Consider the following 23408-nt stretch of genomic DNA (forward strand, 5'->3'; position numbering starts at 1 on the left):
ATCAGCTAGATAACTTCACTCAACACTGAAGCAGTTCGACAACCAATTGACTCACTTTCAAGGACTCTATAACTCATGTTCCCTGTACTATTTATTTATCATTATTTTTCTCATTTTTAAAATATTCACACAGTTTGTCTTTTCCACATTGATTTTTTTTGTCAGTCTTTGTTGGGGTGTGTAGTTTGTCATTGATTCTGACGTATCCCTTTGTTCTACTGTGAATTCCTGCAAGAAAGTTATCTCTGAGTAGTATTTGGTAACCTATACATACTTTGATAATAAGTTTACTTTGAACTTTGAAGATCATTGTGTCTTCTGATTGTCTCAGTTGCAAGGTGGACAATTAATGAAGAAAAATTGGACAAAGTATTTGAAGGGATGCACCTGTCAACTCCTTAGGAAGCAATAAGCACAAAAGGAATATGTTTCAGTGTGAATCTGACCTGTAGAGAAAGTAAGATGACTGTTGTCGTTCCCATTTTATTATCGTTCCATCACTGTGTCCACTGAAAAGGAGTATTGGCTCCTTCTTGGCTGGGACAGAAGAGTAGATGGAATGATTAACAACAGCTTAATCAATTAAAATTCACAGTTGCCTGGGTCAACATCACCTACATACCAGCACTCACATAATATAGAGAAACACAACATCTAATTTAAGCATAGCAAGTTGCAAAAATCACAGAGAATGATAGTGACACTTCTGAAAAGGGTCTTTGATCTGAATTCTCATTTCTTCTCTGCTAATTCTGAGATTTTTATTTAGACCCTTCCGATCTTTTGAGCCACGCCACCCAGCAACCCCCAATTTAATCCAAGTCTAATCACGGGACAATTTATAATGACCAATTAACCTACCAACCATGGGAGGAAAGTGGAACACCTGAAGGAAACCTACACGGACACTGGGAGAACATGCAAACCCCTTACAGTTTGCCTGTACTGTAAAGTATTGTGCTAACCACTACATTACAGTGCCCATGTTCTGAAATATCGTTACAATATAAAATACTATGGTTCTGTGTTCATGGGAGGCACTACAGAGGAGCTCTCTTTCCTGTTAATTGCACATTTTGGTAAACAGCCTGCAGGATAACATTTCCTCAATCCATTCCATTGTCATCAAAGTCTTCCTGTAACAAATTAATTAGACATTGGAATTGGTTATTGTCATGATAACCTGTTGTATATAGGACAGAGAGGATGACACATGACAGTCTTTGGGTATTGTTCACGGCAGAATGTACTGGCTGGACTTCCTTCCCTTTAGCTGGAGGATGCTGGAGATCTTTCTTGCATAATCCATGTTGACATCTCTCTGCATTACTAACAGAATTGGATTATTGGAAGGGCATATATTGTATACAATGATGAACCAAGGTTCTAAGGATTTTATTGTACATGAGATATTAGCTGCTTCCTTAAGAGTCATGGCCAGGGTGTAGGCTAATGTAATTGGTGGAAATTTACATAATTCACAACCACCAACACTAAACTGGGGTTTCCCTTTGGGAGGCTGGTCTGACATGATAACGTAATAATGGAAAGTACTTTTACCATGCTTCTTGTTTAGTGTTTGGAATACAATAAATGAGGTGTTACAGTTTTTCTCAAACATAAAACACTTCACACTGTTTCATTTATGAAAACTTCCAAGAGTAACACCCTGACTGTTTGGTCCGACTATGTAAACAGACAAATGACTTGAAACTGTGGTACAGCCTCTGCTCCAGTTGTACTCACTGTAACTCAGACACTCCACTGGTTGCTTGCTACGTAACATTGTGATGGAACCCATCTTATTATACTTCCACACTGTCAAGTCTTTATGTTCCCTGCTGGCACCTGCCATGGAAAAACAAAGAAGGTTTAACAAGTCACTACCTAGTTTCCCTCTCCCATTATCGGGTGCTGACTCTGCCAAGGTACTTAACAGGACGGCCTATGTGGTGCCTTTCCAGAGCAGATTTTCACACATTTTTCAATTAGTATCAGCAAGCTATTCAACCATCAGGGAATCATTAATTAGAGCCTGCCCTGCTTTTACTTGTACAGAGGTTTCTTTATGGCATAGTCTCCCATAAATACTGCCAACAGGAAGCTTGGTGGATTTTCTCTTTTCAGTCACAATTCAGAGAATAACTGTAGTACCACAATATGACTCTGACACAAAATGGATTATGAAACTAGTACCTTTGATAGCTCCGTTGGCCAATCATTCATGGACCATGCAGAAACCAATCAAACACAGCGAGGAAAGGAAATAAGTTCATCTGCTTATTAATTATCCTAGCTTTTGAAGAAAACCTGTGCTTTTGCACACAATTATTGATATAAAGGATTGGATCACTGGTGAAATAATTACCTCTATGTCAGAAGATTCTGGGTTCAAGCACTGCACCTGAACTGAAGAACATAATCCAAGTTATTCCTCCCAGACTAGTAAACAAGCTGTATGGTTGGGGAATATTGCCCTTTGTTAAACCAAGCTCAACCCATCAAAAGCCCTTGTTTAGTTTTAAAAGATGCATTTGAACTATTTTGAAACAAAATCAATAAAGTTCTCCCTGATGCCTTGTTTAATACTTATTCTTCTAAAAAAAACAATAAAACCGACGTATTGGGACATTAATTTTATTTTCCATTAGTTCTGACAAATTGGCTGCTGAGTTTTTCAGTTAAGTTTAAATTATAATTCAATTGTTGAGATAATTTATTCTGACTAAACTTTAAAGTCATTTGTGTATTTGGTATCTTTAACATCAGATAATGAAATGAATAATGAAACTTCAGGGTTATTTGTGAGATGAGTTTACTCTACAGAAGGTGATATAAGGCTTTTTGTTGGATTCCAGACACTATGTTCAAGAAGGAAGACTGCTGGCATTGTGGATGTTACTGTATCATTTGAAGATAATAATGATTCTCATGGTGCCCCATAATATAAAAATACTGTTAAACATGCCTATTTGAAACTGGTTACACTATAAATATGAGAAAGTCTGCAAACGTTGGAAATCCATAGCAATGTGGGCAAAATGCTGTAGGAACTCAGCAGGTCCGGCAGAATCTATGAAAAGGAATAAACAATCTATGTTTTGGGCTGAGACCCTTCTTCAGGAGTGAAATGGAAGGGGGAAGTCACCGGAATAAAAAGGTGGGGTGAGGGGCAGAAGATGATAGGTGAAGCCAAGTGGGTGGGAAAGGTAGAGGGCTGGAGAAGAGGAAATCCAATAGGAGAGGAGAGTGGACATAGGAGATAGGGAAGGAGGAATAGATAAGCAAATGAGAAGAGGTAAAAGGCCACAATGGGGAAAAGAAGGGGAGGGGAAAAGTTTGCTGGAAGGAGAAATCAATATTCATGCCATCAGATTGGAGGCTACCCCGACGTGTTGCTCCTCTATCCTGAAGGTTGCTTCATATTGGCTTAACAGGAGGCCACGGACCAACATGTCATAACGGGAATGAGAATTAAAATGTTTGGCCACTGGGAAGGTCAATGGATGGAGTGGAGGTTCTCGATGAAGCAGTCCCTCAGTTTATGACGGGTCTCACCAATGTCGAGGAGGCCACATCGAGAGCACCGGACACATTAGATGACCCCAGCAGGTTCACAGGTGAAGTATTGCCTCACCTTGAATGACTGCATGGAGCCCTGAACGAAGATGAGGAAGCAGGTGAATGGGCAGGTTTAATACTTGGGCTGTATGCAGGGATAAGTGCTGGGAGAGAGATTAGTGTGGAGGGGTGAATGGACAAAGGAATTGTGAAGGGAGTGATCCCTGTAAAAAGTGGAGGTGGGGCCATGGTAAAGATATGTTTAGTGGTAGGATCTGTTTGGAGGATGATGTGTTGTATGTGGAGGCTCATGGTGTGGAGGAACTCTATCACAGTCAGGGCAACGGGAAGATAGGGTGAGTTCAGATGTTCAGTAAACATTGGATCACTTTGAACTAATGTATGTTGACTTCCAACGGATTGATAATAATGCAAAGGTAAACAGTTCTCAGTAAGTGTTTGTTTCACGAGTTTAAAATACCCAAGCAGGTGTCACGTTGTGATATTGCAAGCAAGAAGAAATTCTAAATAAATTTATGTCTTACAAGAAAACATATTTTGCTACCCTCAGGGGAAAGTGAAAGTGCTGATTGATTTGACAGTCAGCATAGCTGCAGATATTGTCAGCATAGCTCCTTACCTATTATGTGGTTGGTTTCAGGAATACAGACCAATTGATGCAGTGGTTGCCTATTCTCTTGATTTTGGAAAGTTTCAATGGACTCTGAAACCTTAGAAAGGAAAATGAGACAGCAGTCAGTCAACAGGTATATTCAAGGTAAACTATCCAGATTAAAAGCTAACGAATTCAAGGTGTAAAAGATATTTTTGTTGAATGTTGTGAACGAAGTAAGCTTGGAAAGTTATCAACAAAGTTTGCTAGGAACCTAACCTATGGGAAACAATTGGGATTTTCAGATCTGCCATGAAACAAGATGAGTGAAAGCTAAAAAATGCAAAAGCCAGATGTTGATCTTCTTGAAAATTGTTGGTGTTTCACTCAAAGATTCAAAGTACATTTATTATCAAAGTATATATGCAGTACTGTATATAACCCTGAGATTTGTCTTCCCACAGACAGCCATGGAACAAAGAAAACCCTGGAATCCATTCAAAGTAAAACATCAACCCCCACCCCCCAAGATGCAAAAAAAAAAGAAAAAGAAAACAAGTGAAAAACACAGAATATAAAACACAAAATCGAAAGAATCCAGGCATATTCAGTTCAGATCAGTTCAGTTCAATTGCACTCTGTGTTCTTCATTATCTTCTGTCTGCCCAAATTAAAATCATCTAAAATAGCAACAATTATAAAAGGAAGGCGTGTGGAGAGTATTACATTTCACTCCTAACTTAGACAATGGACATAGCTTTGGTGGTCAGAAGTAGACATGGTATTTCTTTGGTTAGCATATTTGAGTTTATGATAATGGTAACCTCTGTGTTGTTGGTAGAGGGGTAGTCAGGGATGGTAATGCCATTACATGTTTAGCATATGTGATTAGACTCTCCTTTGTTGGAGACAGCATTGCCTGAGACTTTTATTATGTGAGTGTTATTTATCAAATCAACCTATGCTTGTACATTCTCTAACCTTCACATGCCCAATAACTTCAGTTTTGTCAGGTTCCTTAATGTCAATTGTCAATGGCAGGCACACCCAACTCATGTCTGAAATTTATCTCATTGGTCTATGACTTATTCACTGCCCATTATGCTGCTGGCACTTAGGGCAGCAATGAAGGTCCTCCATCTCTGCCTGTATAGAGAGGTTCTTCATTGCTGTTTCTATAACAATTGTTTTTTTAACCAGTCAGGGCTGTTAGTCCTGAGCTGAACCCCTGAACCATGAGGACTGTGGACCACTGTAGTCTGGCCTCTACCCTTTGATCTACTTGGTGTGTGTGATCCTACCAAGAGCCAAAGCACAAGGCCTTGACTCCATGCAATGTAGCTCTCTGGGTCATTGAGGCACACAAGCCTCCAAACCCTACGAAAAGTATGTGGTTCTCTTGGAAGTGTTTGACCTATGTTTGAATGAAATTTGTAGCAGAACAGACCTAACTAAACCAAAACTGAGCATTAGTGAACAAGCTGTTGGTGAATAAATGCTGCTTGGTACCTTATATCACTTTTCTGACATTTAGAAAAGACTGATCGGGTGAAGCTTAGCTGAATTAGATCTGTCCTGTTCATTTTGTGGACAAGACACAGCTGGCCAGGTTTGCATTTTCTGTCGATTCCAGTGCTGTAACTTCATTATAGCAGTGTTGCTCTGGATAGTTCCCTTGTGCAAGTCTTCAAATTTACATTTGGGATGTTGTCTGACTCCAAGGCCTTTGGGCCTGTGAGTCGGCTGCTGTGGTGTACTGTGTCCGGTGTTCCTGGTGCGGCCTTCTATATATTGGTGAGACCCGACGCAGACTGGGAGACCCTTTCGCTGAGCACCTACGCTCAGTCTGCCAGAGAAAGCAGGATCTCCCAGTGGCCACACATTTTAACTCCACGTCCCATTCCTATTCTGATATGTCTATCCATGGCCTCCTCTACTGTCAAAATGAATCCACACTCGGGTTGGAGGAACAACACCTTATATACTGGCTAGGTAGCCTCCAACCTGATGGCATGAACACTGACTTCTCTAACTTCCGTTAATGCCCCTCCTCCCCTTCTTACCCTATCCCTGACATATTTAGTTGTTTGTTTTTTTTCTCTCTCTCTGCCCATCACCCTGCCTGTTCTCCATCTCCCTCTGGTGCTCCCTCCCCCTTTCTTTCTCCCGAGGCCTCCCGTCCCATGATCCTTTCCCTTCTCCAGCTCTGTATCACTTTCTCCAATCACCTTTCCAGCTCTTAGCTTCATCCCACCCCCTCCGGTCTTCTCCTATCATTTCGCATTTCCCCCTCCCCCCACTACTTTCAAATCTCTTGGTATCTCTCCTTTCAGTTAGTCCTGATGAAAGGTCTCGGCCCGAAACGTTGACAGTGCTTCTCCTTCTAGATGTTGCCTGGCCTGCTGTGTTCCACCAGTATTTTGTGTGTGTTGTTTGAATTTCCAGCATCTGCAGATCTCCTCGTGTTTCCCTTTGGGATCAATTCACTTTGCTAATCATCTTATACAAACTCAACATAGTGATGTAGTTAGGAAGAAGGTGCAACAGCGGATATACTTCAATGGGGGTACGTCACCAGAGACACTTGCAAATTTTGACTGATGTACAAAGACAGAGCATTCTAATTGGCTGAATCACCGAATGGTATTGGGGGGGTAGGTGTCACTGCACAGGATCAAAAGAATCTGCAGAAAGTTGTGTACTCAGTCAGTTCCATCATGGGCACTAGCCTCCATAGTATCCAGGACATCTTCAAGGAGTGATGCCTCAAAAAGATGGCATCCATCATTAAAGACCCCCATCACTCTGGACATGCCCTCATCTCATTGCTTCCATCAGGAAGGAGGTACAGGAGCTTGAAAACCCACAATCAATGATTCAGGAACAGCATCTTCCCCTCTACCATCAGATTTCTAAATGGACATTGAACCCATGAACACTACCTCACTACTTTCTTTGCACTGATTATCTAATTGAATATAAACTCTATATACACTGTAATTCACAGTTTTTTATTATTATGTATTACAATGCACTGCTGCTGCATAACAACAGGTTTCTTGACATATTCCAGTGATATTAAACCTGATTCTGAGAAGAGTCCTCTGGTTAGACACTGGAAGCAGTTTTGTTTATACATTCAACTATGGAGGGGCTAGACTGATCATGGATTAAGTTTATGCAGAGTGTGTGTGTGTGTGTGTGTGTGTGTGTGTGTGTGTGTGTGTGTGTGTGTGTGTGTGTGTGTGTGTGTGTGTGTGTGTGTGTGTGTGTGTGTGTGTGTGTGTGTGTGTGTGTGTGTGTGTGTGTGTGTGTGCGTGCGTGCACGCGCACACACACATGCCCTTAACTCCTGGTAGAGGAGTTGTGGTGCCATCGTGACAAGCTTTTGCACCGATCTCTTTGGTGATTGCTTATCATATGGTGTGTTTTGGGCACCTGAAACCTGGTGGAGCCCATCCCTCTCCGCCAGGATTTGGAGCCGGCTGGATTCGAACTCGTGAGCCTTTGCTCCAAAGTCCAGCACTGATGCCACTAAGCCACCAGCCGGCCTAAGTTCAAGTAGATCAGCAAATATTGTGTGCCAAAAGGCCTGCCCTGTGCAATAATGTTTTATGTTCTATGTTACCTACCAAAGCAACTTATTATTGAGAATATTGCTCTTAATATTCCTCCTCATTAAACCCCTCTTGTTATAGGAGAACAAGTCCATCTGTACAATGTCTTTATATATTTTAAGTCTCTCATCTTTCATCGGATTGTAGTAAATCTCTTTTCCACCTTCCCAAGATCCCTGAATAGTTATGCTAAGAATATTCCTGCAATGATTAATCAATGTTGTGCATAGACTTAGTATAAATCCTTCCCTTAAGAAGAGTACATCAGAATCCAACTCATCTTATCAAAGATTAGTGTATCTCCACACAGACCCCAATGCCTTGCACTCTAGGTAAAATGGTGTAAAACATTTCACAATATTTGCCTTCACTTCTTTTATCAAAATGTCTCATTTCGTAAATTTTTGCATTAAATTCAGTCTACCAACTACCTGTCTATTATTTATTTACTTATTGGGATGGAACACAGAACAGGATCTTATAGCCTTAACAGCCGTGCCACCCAGCACCCCCAATTGAACCCGAGCCTAATCATGGAAGAACTTACAATGACCAATTAATCTACCAACTGGTACATCTTTGGATTGTGGGGCAGAGGCAGGAATACCTTACAGGGAGCAGCAGGAATACAAGTGGCATTGTCTTCCAGAAATGGGCAACAGAATCTAGACTTCCAACAACACCCATTATTTCAAAACTTGAATAAATTAAAAGAACTATGTTGCCATTCACCCCACTTTTACTAAATTTGTTGAGGAAGTTAACCGCTAACTCCTTTCATGCAGTGACATCCTCTTCTTGCTTTCAGTCTCTTTATGAACTACACAGTTGCACTGTCACAGCCCCTTCAATCACAGTACTTACTCTTAATAAGATAAAAACAACACTCACAATTTCTCCAGAGCTTGGGTCAAAGATGGAAGGGGATGAGACGCCACTGCAGATCCAGACAGTGTTCACACAAGGTACAAAACAAAGGCTACTTATAAATCCAGAAAAGTAAGGGAGCTTCAAGATCAGCTGTCCATCCTGTGACCAGACTTTCACACTTTTATCAAAGGAGCCAGTCATTAGCCTGAAGGAATTGAGATTGAAAGTTCATTAAACGATGCCTCTGGGGACAAACATGAGTTAATGCTGAAAATGCCATCCTTTTTACTGTGCTCATGATGGTACATGACACTCATTCATGCTCTGTCAGAACTTTCTCATTCATTCTTCCAAAATGGATTCCTAGCATCATTGAGAAGATGATGACAGTGTGCATAGTGAAGCTGCTCTCACAATTTTTTCAGGAAGTCCTAGGTGCCAATGAAAAGCTAATGGTAAAAAGGAAAATCATTATTGCTATCTGATCATTGTCAGTCTCCTCCACACACATGATGAACGTTCCCCTTAAAGCAAAGGGATGGGGTGTTGCATTGTCTTTTGTTGGCTGGGAACAAAAGCATTTCCATATGCTCTCTCTCCCCACCACCCAGCACACACCCTGCAGTCCTGAGCCGCAACAATTGAACTCTGAGCAGACTCACTCACTATGTTCGTCAGGCCGGCTGGTATCCGTTCTTCTCATGCCTGCTTGATTTTCCATCACAGCTGTTCTTACTATCCTCTCCCACACACTGTTCATTTCTGATTTATTAAGTTTTCACAAATGAAAGTGCGGGTAGGTGGGACTAGGTGAGATTAAGAGTTCGGCACGGACTAGGAGGGCCGGAATGGCCTGTTTCCGTGCTGTGATTGTTATATGGTTATATGGTAATATGGAAACCCCTTTGTAACCCAGAGAATACCTGCGTTGTCATCACTGAATTTGTCAGAAGTACATTCCACTGTCATGTTGGGGATTTAAGGTTTATCTTGCAAAATAAAATCAGACATTGCTTGTTAAGTTTTAAGGTCCAAGGTTTTTTGTTTGGTAAGAAATTGCAGGCAGAATTTTGGCAAATAAAAGATTCATTATGCCTTGTCTGGGCAGAAGAGACAAGGTTAAAATCACACATTAGGCTCAAGGACAGATTCCACCTCACTGACATATGACAATTGAACAGAACTCTTGTATGATAATCGTAAACTCTTCATTTTCACATTCTACATTGCCATGGTCTTGTACCTTATTGCCTACATGCACTGCACTTTCTATGTAACCAAATCACTATACTCTACATTGTGCTATTGTTTTCCCCTTTGTACTAACTCAATGCACTATCGTTTTGAAATGATCTGTATGGATGAAAGTCAAAACAAAAGTTTTCCACGCATCTCGGTAAAAACTGATAATAATAACCTTATCACCAATTACCTAGCTGTGAGATGGACTGTGTTCCTTACCTTGTGCTCTCCATCTCTCGAACGACCATCAGATTTGTGATTCCCGCATCATGTGCAGTGGAGTTACAATGGACGACCTGCAGGGTTCTACTGTTTGGATATGAGCTGGTGTTGTAAATGATGAGTTTTTTGTCATATCTGCTCAAAGTATAAGAGTGGATATTTTTTCAGTCTGTGGGTGTAACAAGACACTTTAACTGCAATCATTGTCTCATTCTTAGCTCCAATCTTTACTCTGCTTCCCCCAACCCACAGTGAGCAGTGGAAGAACACAGGAAGATAAAAGCTGTACAGACTTTTGATCCCATTCTCTTTTTTCAATAGTTCACAGATTTTCTGCAGCTTTGCTTATATTTATTTCATATCCTTTAAGTCACTTACCTGCAACAATCTATTAACCCCAGTCTTTGAAGCTCCAGATTAAACCCTGAATTCACAGGGTTTTGAAATAAAGACCTCCATCAATTTATAACCCTTTGAATAATGAGCTACGTTTCTGATTTCAATCCTGAATGATCTAGAAATATAATTGATGTCCACCCCATTTCCCCTACACTCCAACTCCATTCCAGATTCTCCAAGCAAAAGAAATTGCTTCTTCCCATACATTACCAACATTTTATATTCCAAAAAAACTAATAAAATTCAATTTCTTTTCCTTAAATTATAAAGATGATTTTTAATTTTAGTAAAGACTAATAAAAGTATTGTTGACTTTAAACCATGCAGTTCACCTCCAAAATGTCAAAGGAACTTTATGCCTGTATTATGACTTCAGGAACATAATGGCGTTATTTCTTCCTCCTATACACTGTTGTACTTCTGGTCTGTTTACACTAATTTACTGTAGAGTATAGTTTGATGAAATCCAAGTTCACACTTTATAAGATTTTATGGTCAAATTCAGGGCTCAGCTAATGCTTGAAATACTTTATTTCAAAACGCAAAGAGGACACAAGTACATCTGATCTAAAATTATTTAAAAATAATTATGAATAAACTGTTTTTTAAATTATTAAAAAATAAAAAATAAATATAAATGACTTTTGTCCATTCAGCCTAACTGATTAAGTATACAAACATACTAGCTCTACTCCTCTCCAGAAAGATAAGGAAAATAAAACCCAGGCAAATTGAAGGAAAGGTTTGGTAAATGCTTCTCAGACATACAGTGTTAGAAGGTATGCCAAAGGTTCTCTCAGCACCAATAAATCTAAGCAGTGTTAATCTCTTGCAAGAGACAATATACGTCTAAATGGAAACAGGTCCAGCTTTTGCATGAAGGATTGTGAAGACCTGGAACCCATGGCTCCAGTGATCAAGTGTCATTGATAAAGAGGTACTTTGCAATTTCTCCTTCAGCTACAGCACAGAATTGTTGCCATGGACCTTGCAAACTTGGCACAAGTACGAACAAACCCATCTTCTCCTTATAAACCTTATTCAGATAATCTGTAAGTATATTAGCTTTCTGCTTTGTCTTATTATCAATGTTCCTGTTATTGCAGCTAATGCCTTGATGCCTCTCATCTTCATTACAAACTAAATTTACTTACTGATTTTTTTTGGAATGTGGGATCACTGGCAAGAGAGGCGTTTATTGTCCATCTCTAGTTGTACTAGAGTTGAGAGACTTATTGGGCAGATTCAGGAAGGCTTTTAGAGAATTACCCACATGGATGAGACTAGAATTGCTTTAGGCCAGAGCTTGCAAAGATGGCAGATTTTCTCCTCTGAAAGAATTTTGTAAACATGATGGGTTCTCACAACAACAGTATGATAGGTTTGTTGTAATTATTAATATTGACCTTTCTTTTTATATTTCACATTATTCACCTAGTTTAAATTCCACAGTTGCAGTATTGGGATTTGAACTCAAATTTCTGATTTGTTTATCCAAGTCTTTCTGTTGCAAGTCCAGTAATTTAACTGCTAATTATCGTCATAGGGATTATTCTGTTCAGTCATTGGAGCAACAATCTCCTGGGTTACCTGGAAACCATTTAAATAAATGGAGAGCAGTATTATGAGAACATTCTTCCCCCAGTTTCCCCCCAAGCCACAGCCCCATTCACCTCCCCTCTTCCTCAACTGTCTGTCACTCCCTCACCTGAACCTACCTATTCCTTGTCAACTCTTGCTCCAACCCTCTCACCCATATTATTTTATGCTGGCTATCTGCCCTCTTTCTTTCTGAACCCGAGGAAGGGTCCTGACTCAAAATGCAAAGGGTCCATTTCCCTCTGTGAATGCTGCCTGACCTGCTAAGTTCCTCCAGCTCCTTTGCATGTTACTTCAGATCTCCAGGATCTACAATTTCTTTTCCCTCCTTCCTGACTTGATATTTCTTTCATCAGCTTGAATTTTCTACTGAACAAAGCCACAGAAACACCATGACGACCGAGATTACTGCTATTCTATAGGTGTACTACAGCCAAGGTCACGGACAATGAATGTTGGAACTGACAGCGAGTACGGTCCTGTGAATCAGTTTTTGTATGGTACATGCCATTAAAAGCACTACATAAATGCATACTCTTGGTGGCATTGAACACTGCAAGGGTGAACCTATGTATTGAAAGCAAACAATGGTCCATGACTATTGGTGTGCTGAGTCTCACTTAGTTGCTAATAAATGCAGACTCTTCTTTCACAAATTTAACATAATGCAACTTCAAGGTTTTAAAGTTCAGTTCCTTTCCCCTCCCTTCCTACAAGTCAGAAGATACAAAAGCTTGAGAATACGTATGAGCAGGCTCAAGGACAACTTCAATCCCACCAGTATAAGACCCCTGAATGGACCTCCAGTACAAAAAAGTTGAACTCTTCATCTCTCAGCCTACCTTGTCATGGCCTAAGCATGGGAATTTTTTTGTAACTCCATACTCTGCACTGTTTTTGTTTTCACTTTTGTACTACCTTGATGTAGGTATGTATGGAAAGACCTGTCTGGTTTGCATGCAAACAACAGCTTTTCATTGTATCTCACTAAGTATAACAATAATAAACCAATTAAAATTATAGTTAAAACACTAGCTGAATCCCTAGTACTCACCCAGCAGAATATATCCGGGTGTCAAGACAAACCACAGCTGACACAATGTCTTTATGCCTGCAGTTAGTGAAACTCTTTCCCAGATCAAGCACATGTCCAGAGTCTTTCTTTTCATCCAAGGGATAAACTCTAAGCTGGTTTTTGAATCCACAAATGAGCTGATGTCTCCGGTGATTGATTGCCATGCAAAATACAGAGGCATTTAACTAGAAATGAGAAACAAAATAAATAGGTGCCATATTCTGAAACTAGTCATTCCTTTGTCGCTTGTGGGATCAAGTTCAGTTGAACTGGGCTCTCTCCAACATAAAATATATGAGATAGAAAACATAGGCCTAGCTAATCTTTTCAGTTGATACAAGGATCCCAACCAAAGGAATAGAAAAGCTCTTCTTGATGTTAATGCTCATAATTAAAATTGATGGAATGACATCACTGAAACTGACATCGTCACATGGCAATTTGTGGTTCTCATTTTCCACAAAATTAGGTATTTGTTACTTTGTTTCAGTCAAAAAATTTTCTTTATTCTTTATTTGTAACATCAGCTTTTGAAATTAGACGCCTTCTCTAGTACTCATCTGGGGTCAATTTAACCAAGCTTTTTGCGAAATTGGATTAAAAATTGAAACAAACAAAATTAAAATCCAAGGATAAACAGTGAAAGCAAAGGAGCAGATCATACCATAATACGGTCAAATACGGTGGCCCCGATAGTCCAGACCACAATAGTTCCATCGTTGGATGACGAGAAAAGGAGTTTATGTTCAGCCCAATAGAGTAACTGTGTGATCATGCCAGTGTGTTCAGAGACACAAAAAGTCGAATATCCAGTCTCTAAATCCCACCATTTAATGGCACCATCTGAAAGAGAGCAAGTATTCATTAAACAAACAAAGCACCACATTTACAGTCCATATTCAGAGTTCATCTCCCAATGCTTTACATAGAAAGACAAGTAGGAGTTTCAACCTCTCAAGCAGTTCCATCATATAAACCATCTGCCCAATTAACCTTATTAATCCATCTTCAATCCAAATCCCTTATTACACTTACACAAATTCATTTATTTTTATTGCAGTTATGAAATTTTCAAATATCCAACAATTATTTGGAGGATAGAGTTCCATATTTCAAAAACATCATAAATACCCATAAAAAGTGTTTCTTAATTTTCCTCTAAAAAGTCAACTCCAATATTAACCTTATCTTTGTTTGTTGGCTAAATGGGCAGACACAGAGGCACAAACCTTGCTGGCAGCCTATTTGAAGAAATCAACCTCAATTAATCTATTCCTCTCAGAGTTCTAGTAGTTGAGTAATAATGGTAACTGGAATAGGATGGTGAGAGCAACACAATATTGTCCACATCAAGGAGTGCCATTACTGTATGTACACATATTCCAGAGGGAGGAAGAGGTAGTGTCCTTCCACCTTTATACTTCAAAACCCTAGTGCTACTTACTGACATTGTGTAGCTAAGGAAAAGACTCCAGGAGTGAAAATTTAAAAAAAAACTGCAGATATATCTACCCAAAAATAAAAACAGAAATGCTGAGAATATCCATCAGGTCAGGCCATAGCTATTGCCTTGAAACATTAGCTCTTGTTCTCTTCTCAGAGAACTTTAAGCGATTGATTAGAGGGCTCTATTTAATTTCATTCCATAATAATTGCTGAACATTCTGCTTGCCCCCTCCCTGTTCTCCCTGTTTGCTCAGCAGTGAGAATATGCAGAAACTAGTTTCGACAGAATCTGAGACCAAAGAACATCATGAGTGAAATACACATTCAATTGGGCTTGTTTGATTGAGTTGAGAAGAGTTGCTCATGTTTACATTCACTATATTGACTGGAGTCCATAATGAATGGGAGAGGAAAAAACACTTAGAATGTATTTTCTTCCATAGAACATAGAAATTTACAGCATGTTACAGGCCCTTTGGCCCACAATGTCATGCCAACCAAGTAACCTACTCTAGAGACTGCCTAGAATTTCCCTAGCGCATAGCCCTCTATTTTCCTGAGCTCCATGTACCTATCTAAGAGACTCTTAAAAGACCTTATTACTGGAGTGATGAGGCAAGGATAGAATGAACCTAACTGAATCATATTAAAAAGTAACTAGAGCAGAGGAAAGTTAGAAATGTTACTTATTTCCAGAAAATTTACAATCAACTCTTTTATAAACAATTAGCACGTTAAGTAGAAGTACATAGAAAGGAGACAGATTATGGATCTGCTCTAGAAACCAACAGGTGACTGAGAGCAGGGTTAATCGTCCTGGAATTCAAATGGCAACGTGATCAGTGGGGTCCTCCAATGATCCAAGCTGGAATTACAACCATTTCTCAGGTGCATATTTGAGGTAGTAATGGGATGGAAGGTCAAGTTGGCTGATGTCACAAGAATAGGTGGCAATGTAACCATGGCATGAAGTTATAATGAAAATATTAATAGTTTAGTGAACAGCAAAATGGTGACATGTGTATTTCAGCATAATTAAACACGAGTTCTATCTAAACATAATAGAATCAAATACCTTGTGAATGGTAAGGAGCTAGCACAATTGGGATCCAAAAAGGCAGGATCTTCCGGATTGTTAATGTATATCATGAACAGCTGTGGGCCCAGCACCAGTCCCTGCGGCAAATTGCTCATCACTGATTGCCAACCAGAGTAACATCCATGTATCCCAACTCTCTGCTTTTAATCGATCTTCTATCCATGCTAATATATCACCCCTAACTCTATGTATCCTTATCTTATGGATAAGACTTTTATGCGGCACCTTATCAAATGCCTTCTGGAAATCCAAGTAAATAACGTCTATCTGTTTCTCTCTATCCACTGTGCACATTATATCTTCAAAGAACTCCAGTAAGTTTGTCAAACAGGACCTGCCTTTGCTGAACCCACGCTGAGTCTGCCTGATGGATCTATTTCTTTCCAGATACCTTGCTATTTACTTTTTAATGATAGCTTCAAGCATTTTCCCAACAACAGATGTTAAACTAACAGACCTATAGTTACCTGCCTTTTTCCTACATCTTCTTTTTCAACAGTGGCGTGACATTCAGCATCTTCCAAACTGCTGGGACCTGCCCAGAGTCCAGAGAAGTTTGGTAAACTATCACCAAAGCCTCTACTATAACTTCTGCCATTTCTTTCGATACTCTGGGATGCATTCCTTCAGGACCAGGGGACTTATCTATCTTCAGGCCCACAAGTTTGCTCAGCACGACGTCTTTAATGATAGCTTTTGTATCGAGGTCCTCACCTCCCATCACATCCATAGTATCTCTCTTTGGCATGTTAGATGTGCCCTCCACCATGAAGACTGAGAAAAAACAGTCATTTAAAGCCTCGGCCATTTCCTCATTACCCAATATCAATTTCTCCTTCTCGTCCTCCAAGGGGCCTACGTTCACTTTAGCCACCTTTTTCTGCTTTATATAACTATAAAAACTTATACTACCTATTTTTATATTTTGTGCTAGTGTATTTTCATATTCTGTCTTTCCTTTCTTTATTGCTCACTTAACGTTTCTTTGTTGGTTTTTAAAGTTTTCCCAATCTTCCAGTTTCCCACTATTCTTGGTGACTTTTTATGCACAAGCTTTTAGTTTGATGCCTTTTTTATTTCCTCAGTTATCCAAGGCTGGCTCTCCCCACCCTTACTGTCCTTGCTTTTAACTGGAATATACTTTTGTTGAGCACCATGAAAAAATCTCTTTGAAAGTCTTCCAATGTTCCTCAACTGTTCCACCAAATAGCCTGTGTTCCCAGTCTACACTAGCTAAATCCCCCCTCATCCCATTGTAGTCTCCATTGTATAGGCATTATACAGTGGTTTTAGATTGAACTGTTGCACCCTCCATTTGTATGAGAAACTCAATCATACTGTGATCACTCTTTCCAAGAGGATCCCTAACTACAAGATCACTAATTTTACCTGTGTCATTGCATAGGACCCTTGTAGGTCAGTACACGCTGTTCAAGAAAGCTGTCACGGATACATTCTGTGAAGTTTTCCTCAAGACTGCCTTGACCAACTTGATTCATGCAATCTATGCGCAAGTTAACATCCCCCATGATAACTGCTGTTCCATTCTTACATGCCTCAGACATTTCTCTGTTTATTGCCTGTGCCACTGAAATGGTATTATTCTGTGCCCAATAGACAATTCCCACCTGTGATCTTTTTCCTTTACTATCCCTAATCTCTACCTAGATGGATTCAGTATTCTGCTACTTATATTGTCTCTCACTATTGCCCTGATCTCATCTTTAATTAAGAGCACTAGCCTTACCTTCCTGCCTATCATTCCGCATTACCTGATATCCTTGGATATTTAATTTCCAGTCCTCTCCACCCTACAACCACGTTTCTGTAATCACCACTAAATCATATCGCTTTGTACTGATCATTGCCACAAGTTCACTGACCTTGTTTAGAATACTCTGGACTTTCAAATAAAGTGTTCTTACACTCATGTGCTTTTAAAATCTTGTAACCGTTTACTCTTTTGCTCTTGACTTTTCTTGACTCCACTCTTACTTTTCTCTTTTTTATCTTCTGCTTTTACTCTATCTTTATACACACTTTTCTTTTTTTACTTTATCCATACCTCTCCAATCTGTTGAACCCCCCCCCCCCCGCTATTTAGTTTAAAGCCCTATCCATAGGTCTAGTTATGTGAATAGATAGGATCTAGATTCCTCCACAGTCCAAGTGGAGCCCATCCCATCCCTCCTTCCCCAATACTGGTGCCAATTTCCCATGAATTCAAACCCACTTCTCCCACACCAGTCCTTGAGCCACACATTTAACTTTCTCATCTTCTTGACACTATGTCAGTTTGCACGTGGCTCAGGTAGTAAGCCAGAGATGACCACCTTTTTGGTTCTGCTTTTTAATTTAGTCCCTGGCTGCTGAAATTCCCTCAGCAGAACCTCTTTCCTCATTCTACCTTTGTTGTTGGAACCCACATGGACACGACAACTGGATCTTTCCCCTCCCAATGTAAATTCCTCTGCAAGTCAGATAAGATGTCCCAAACTCGGGCACCAGGCAGACAATAGAGCCTTTGGTACACTCTATCCTTGTGACAGAGAACTCTGTTTATTCCCCTGACTATACCATCCCCAATTACCACTATATTTCTCTTGTCTCCCCCCTCTTGAATGGCTCCCTGAACTACAGTGCCACAGTTAGGTTGCTCATCCTTCCTACAGCCCCCACTCTCATCCACACAGGGAACAAGAATCTCAGACTTGTTTGACAAGCACAAGGGCTGAGGCTCCTCCAGCACTGTCTCTACCCACCTCACTTGTCCCTGACCACAGACCGAATTTGAGGCAGCTAATCTAATGGGTGTGACTACCCCCTGAAACAGCGAATCCAGGTAACTCTCCCTCTGTCACAGTGTTTGAAGCTCAGATTCCAGGTCATCAACTTTGACCCTGAGTTCCTTGAGCAGCCAACACTTGCTGCAGATATGGTCACCAGGAACCACGATGGAGCCCACCAGCTCCCACATCATGTAGCTACAGCACATCGCCTGATCCTGCAGCATCCCACTGTATTTAATTCCTATTCCTACACAGGTCCACTCACACAATAGCCACTCTACTTTAACCCTGCTTCACTTTTATTTGCTCCTACTAATAAATCGTGAGTTGCTAATCCTGCTAATATGCTGAGCCCCGCGAAACACTCTTCTTTTAAACTCTTCTCCCCAACCTGTGCGAAGCTCGTGCTCTCTGTGAATCAATTGGTCTGCCGTGAATGCCAGTGTACAGAGTTAGAGAGAGCTGAGATAGTGAGAGAATGGGGGGGGGGGTGGGGAGGATTGGAGATGGGAGGTGGAGAGAGGGGGGTGTTGGACAGAGGGGGAGGTTGGAGAGAGGGGAAGAGAGGGTGGGGGAGAGGGTGGGAGAGAGAACACACGCTGAGGCAGGAAGACAGAGTAGTGGCAGGGAGAAAGAGCTGAGGCAGGGAGGCATAAAGAAAGAGAGTTGAAACAGAGTGAGATAGGGAACAGGTTGAGAGAGAGGGCTCAGGCAAGAAGGGAGAGAGCTGGGGCAGGGAGGGAGAGAGAGCGAGATGAGGCAGAGAGAGGTAGCAGAGGCTGAGAAAGAGGGAGAACTAAGGTAGTGAGAGAGAGAGAGAATAGAGGACAGATAAGAGGCAGGGAGACAGAGAGAGAACTGAGGCAGAGAGAGAGAGAGAGAGACAGAGAGAGAAAGTTGAGGCAGAGAGAGTATTTCCATAGTTTGGGCAGATAAGAAGAGTCAGTATTTTCTGAAAATGACAAACGTTCAGGACTGAATTAGAAAAGTGTTCTGGAGATAGAGAATGGTGAAGTTTGATATACTCTTTTCTATGCAAATGAAGCTGTCAGTTGTTAATTGCAAACTTGTGAATGACAAACATTTGGTCACCAAAATATTTCCGTGATATGAAGTCACAGATCATACACAATATCATGAATTGATAGAACAAGCTTGAGGAGATTATAAACCATTCTTGTTTCTCATACTGGTTTATCACTCAACAGGTTGCCTGTCACATCTAGATTATAAACGCCCATTGTATACTCAGATTGAAAAAGCTTCCTGTTAACCCATCATCTCTTTACATATTCATGTACAGTGGTTACATTGGGTTTTGACAAAGGATGCAGGGGGAACTTTAACATACAGGCTTCTTCCCCTACTTAAAATAACACTTACTTCATGTCACCCATTACAATTGGTAGCAGCAGTGGTTTCACACATATACTTCCACTTTAGTTTCTAGCCACTGTCCAGTGGCTGGTGATTTTCACAGAAGCTCAGGTCTCTCTGCACTTTACTCCTGAGCAGAGACCTGAATATCAAGAACTGATTTCAAACAAACTTGCCTGTTCCAACACAAGATAGAATCAGAATCTTTATCTGTCTTTATATCACTGTCATCTGTTGTGAAATTTGGTGTTTTGTGGCTATAGTACAGTGCTAGATATAAAAATTACCGTAACTTACAATAAATTTATATTTACGGTATATAGTGGAAGTGGTCACGGATTCATCAGCTGTTCAGAAGTCTGATGACAGAGGGGAAAAGAAGCATTGAGCCTATGTCTTCAGGCTCCTGTTCCACCTCCCTGATAGTAGTAGCAGAAAGCAGGCATATCCTGGATGGTGATGGTCCTTAATGATGGATGTCAACTTCATGAGCCAGTGCCTTTTGAAGATGTTCTTGAGGCTGGGGAGGCTTTTGCCCATGATGGAGCTGGCTGAGTTTAGAGTTTCAGTCAGATACATTGGAGCCTCCATACCAGCCAGTGATGCAACCAGTGCCAGTGCTCCCACAGTACACGTCTAGAAATTTGGTAGTCTTTGACGACATACCAAAACTCGAGCTCCTAATGATGTATGGCCATTGACATGCCTTCTTCAAGACTGCATCAATGCTGAAATATTAATGCTCAGGTATTTGAAGCTGCTCACCCTTTCTAATGCAGACTCCTCTATGAGGAATGGTGTATATTCTCCTGAATTACATTTTTTGAAATCTACATTCATTTCCGTAGTTTTAGTGACATTGAGTGCTAGGTTATTGCAGTGATACCACTCAACAAGCTGATCTTTCTCAGACCTGCATGCCTGCTTGTCACCATCTGATATTGTCTCAACAACAGTTGTGTCATGAGTGAATTTATAGATGGCATTTATGCTGTGCCTATCCAGAGTCAGGGGTGTGGAGAGACTACAGCACTGGACTAAAGGATGCATCCTTGTTTTGTACATGTGGCCACTGTCAGTGAGGAGTGATGTGATTTCCCATCTGTGCTGACTGATCTCCCAAAGAGGAAATCAAGGATCCAGCTGCAGAGTTAGATACAGTGGCAAAAGTTTTGAACTTTGTTGATTAATACTGAGGGGTTGATGGTGTTGAACACTGAAGCGTCATCAATAAGCAGCAGCCTGATCGAGGAGTTGCTATTGTGCAGGTGGTCCAGGGCCAAGTGGAGAGCCAGTCAGTTTGTATCCGCTGTAGACCCAGATCCTTGCCCAGGCAGGAGTTAATTCTAGCCAGGACCAGCTTCTCAATACACTTCATTATCGTAGATGCGAGTGTGAAGTCATTGAGGCAGCTCGCCCTGGGCATTAGTATGATTGAGGCCCTTTGAAGCAGGTGGGAACCTCCAACTGCAGCTGTGAGAGTTTGAAAACATCTTTGAAAACTTCAGCCAGCTGTGAACTAGTTGATTTTGTCCCATTAAAATTATTCCAAAACACAATTAAATCAATCAGCTGATAGATGGAATAAAACTCAAGATTAATACTGGTCCCACTGCCCTTCTGAGTTATTGTTTTTTCCCAGTCTTAGATCCTCTGAAGCTAAAAGTAACCTGAGTTTTAGATCAGTAAGGGAAGGCTTAGAAGCTGGACACAGAAGGGATTACAGATACTGGAACATCAAGTAAAAACAAGATGCTGGAGGAACTGAGCTGGTCAGTCAGTATCTGTGGAGGAAAATGGACCAGATCAAGGATCTCGACCTGAACTGTTCACTGCCCATTACCTTTTACAGATGCCGCCTAACCCACTCAGTTCCCCCAGCTTCTTGTTTGATGCTGAAGGCTTAGAGGCCCATCGTTGATTCAATTCTGTGATGTGGGCATCAGCATAACGTGATAGTGCAGGCAGGGAACTTCATGTATTGTTTGATTTTCAACCCATTTCAACTTTGCATACAAGAATTAAACTGACCCTCAGTGACACTTCTGGGGGGGGGGGGGGGGGGCAGGTGTCAGTATCTCCATGGACAGTGAAACTTTGATGTACTATCAGCATACATTGTAAACTTACGTTTTGAATTTTGAATACAATCCACAATTACCAAATGGCTGAACTAATACCATTCTCATCTCTATATTCTCCTTCATATCTTCATCTAGACATGGTACATTTCCACAGTGAGTGTTTGGCTAACCTAGGAATGAGCATTTCATGCTGTTTTTTACTGACCAACACAAGATTAGCAATCAGGAGAAGAGCTAACTAAAGCTGAAACGGGAACGAGGAGTAAACTGGGATGAGGTGGTTAATTTAGGGTTAGCAGATTAACTGGACGTTACCACTCCTGTGTCGACACCCATGAGTTGGTTTCCACTTCAGTGTCACGTTGTCCACTCAAATGCACCGAACTCTGAATCAGATGTTAACCCTCATGGGCTTACCGAATAAAATCTTTCGGCAGGGGAAGCGGCAATCTTTCCAATATATGAAAAAAAAGCTGGCAAGATTATTCTAGCAAATTAAAACAGGTTTATTACTATTTCAAGTGTCTTGATGCGTTTGCCTACATTACAGAGGTAATTAGACTTCATGTAAAACAAATATTGACTGTGAAGCACTCGAGGAAGGCGAAAGGCGGTAAATGCATGCAAGCACACCTTTCTTTTGAAGCAGTTTAGTTATATTTGAGAGTTGCAGGAGGAACATGGTCTGTACGTACCCTCGAAGCCGGTCAGAAGCTCCCTGCGTGCCAGGTGATAGCCCAGAGCGCTCACTGAACGGCGGTGGCAGACTGAAATAGTCCGGTGCTTTTGCATTGACATCTTGGGTTAGATCATGGAAGGGCGCTCAGAAAGGTAAGGGGAGAAGGGCAGCCTGTGTTTTATTTTATACTTCGTGTCGCAGCGTTGGAAGAGGCCTGTATTCTGCACAAGCTCACGGAGGAACACTTTCTATCTTTCTCTCCCTTTCACCCCTCCCCTTGTCGGCACCCAGAACATAGGGTGTCTGGACTCCATCCTCTCTGTACAACGTGCCGCTCTCTGAATAAGCCTTCCAAGCCAAACAAGAGTCCCAACGCCTCGGTTTCGCAGGGAATGACGCAAACACTTGCAGAGTTTTAAAAACTTGCTCTGCGACCATGGAAACAAGACGCCAGGATCAGGTGACTGAAAGTCAACAAACACCGGCTCTTCACTCCAGCTCCCGGAAAGCGAAGGATCATTTGTGGCAAGATATCTAGGCATACTTACCAAAGCAAAACGAAAATAAGCCTGGCCACTTTCAGTCTTTTCATCCTGATGTCTATTTATTGACATTGGAAAGTACCCAGTCACTTAACTTTCGATGTTAGCAATGTAAAGAAAGCGTCGAATGGATGAGTCGTGAATGCACCAAACCGTCATTATTATGTGCTTATAATTGAAGAATGTTATTCCAA

The 23408-nt window shown here is 40.9% G+C and overlaps 1 protein-coding gene across 1 annotated transcript in view; it reads right to left on the reverse strand.

Moving 5' to 3' along the window:
* The window catches only part of LOC140739505 (uncharacterized), a 60403-nt gene extending 37372 nt beyond the window's left edge, over positions 1–23031 (reverse strand). The window contains exons 1-8 of the mRNA XM_073067865.1: positions 22689–23031; positions 13863–14041; positions 13178–13383; positions 10123–10260; positions 8683–8866; positions 4202–4292; positions 1747–1848; positions 447–537 (exon numbers count right to left, since the gene is read on the reverse strand). Coding sequence (XP_072923966.1) covers positions 447–537; positions 1747–1848; positions 4202–4292; positions 8683–8866; positions 10123–10260; positions 13178–13383; positions 13863–14041; positions 22689–22791 — 1094 coding nt within the window. The 5' untranslated portion in view covers positions 22792–23031. The remainder of the gene's footprint in view (positions 1–446; positions 538–1746; positions 1849–4201; positions 4293–8682; positions 8867–10122; positions 10261–13177; positions 13384–13862; positions 14042–22688) is intronic.
* Between the last annotated feature and the right edge of the window lie 377 nt (positions 23032–23408).

The sequence above is a fragment of the Hemitrygon akajei genome, chromosome 15 (assembly GCF_048418815.1).
Source record: "Hemitrygon akajei chromosome 15, sHemAka1.3, whole genome shotgun sequence".
Taxonomy (NCBI): Eukaryota; Metazoa; Chordata; class Chondrichthyes; order Myliobatiformes; family Dasyatidae; genus Hemitrygon; species Hemitrygon akajei.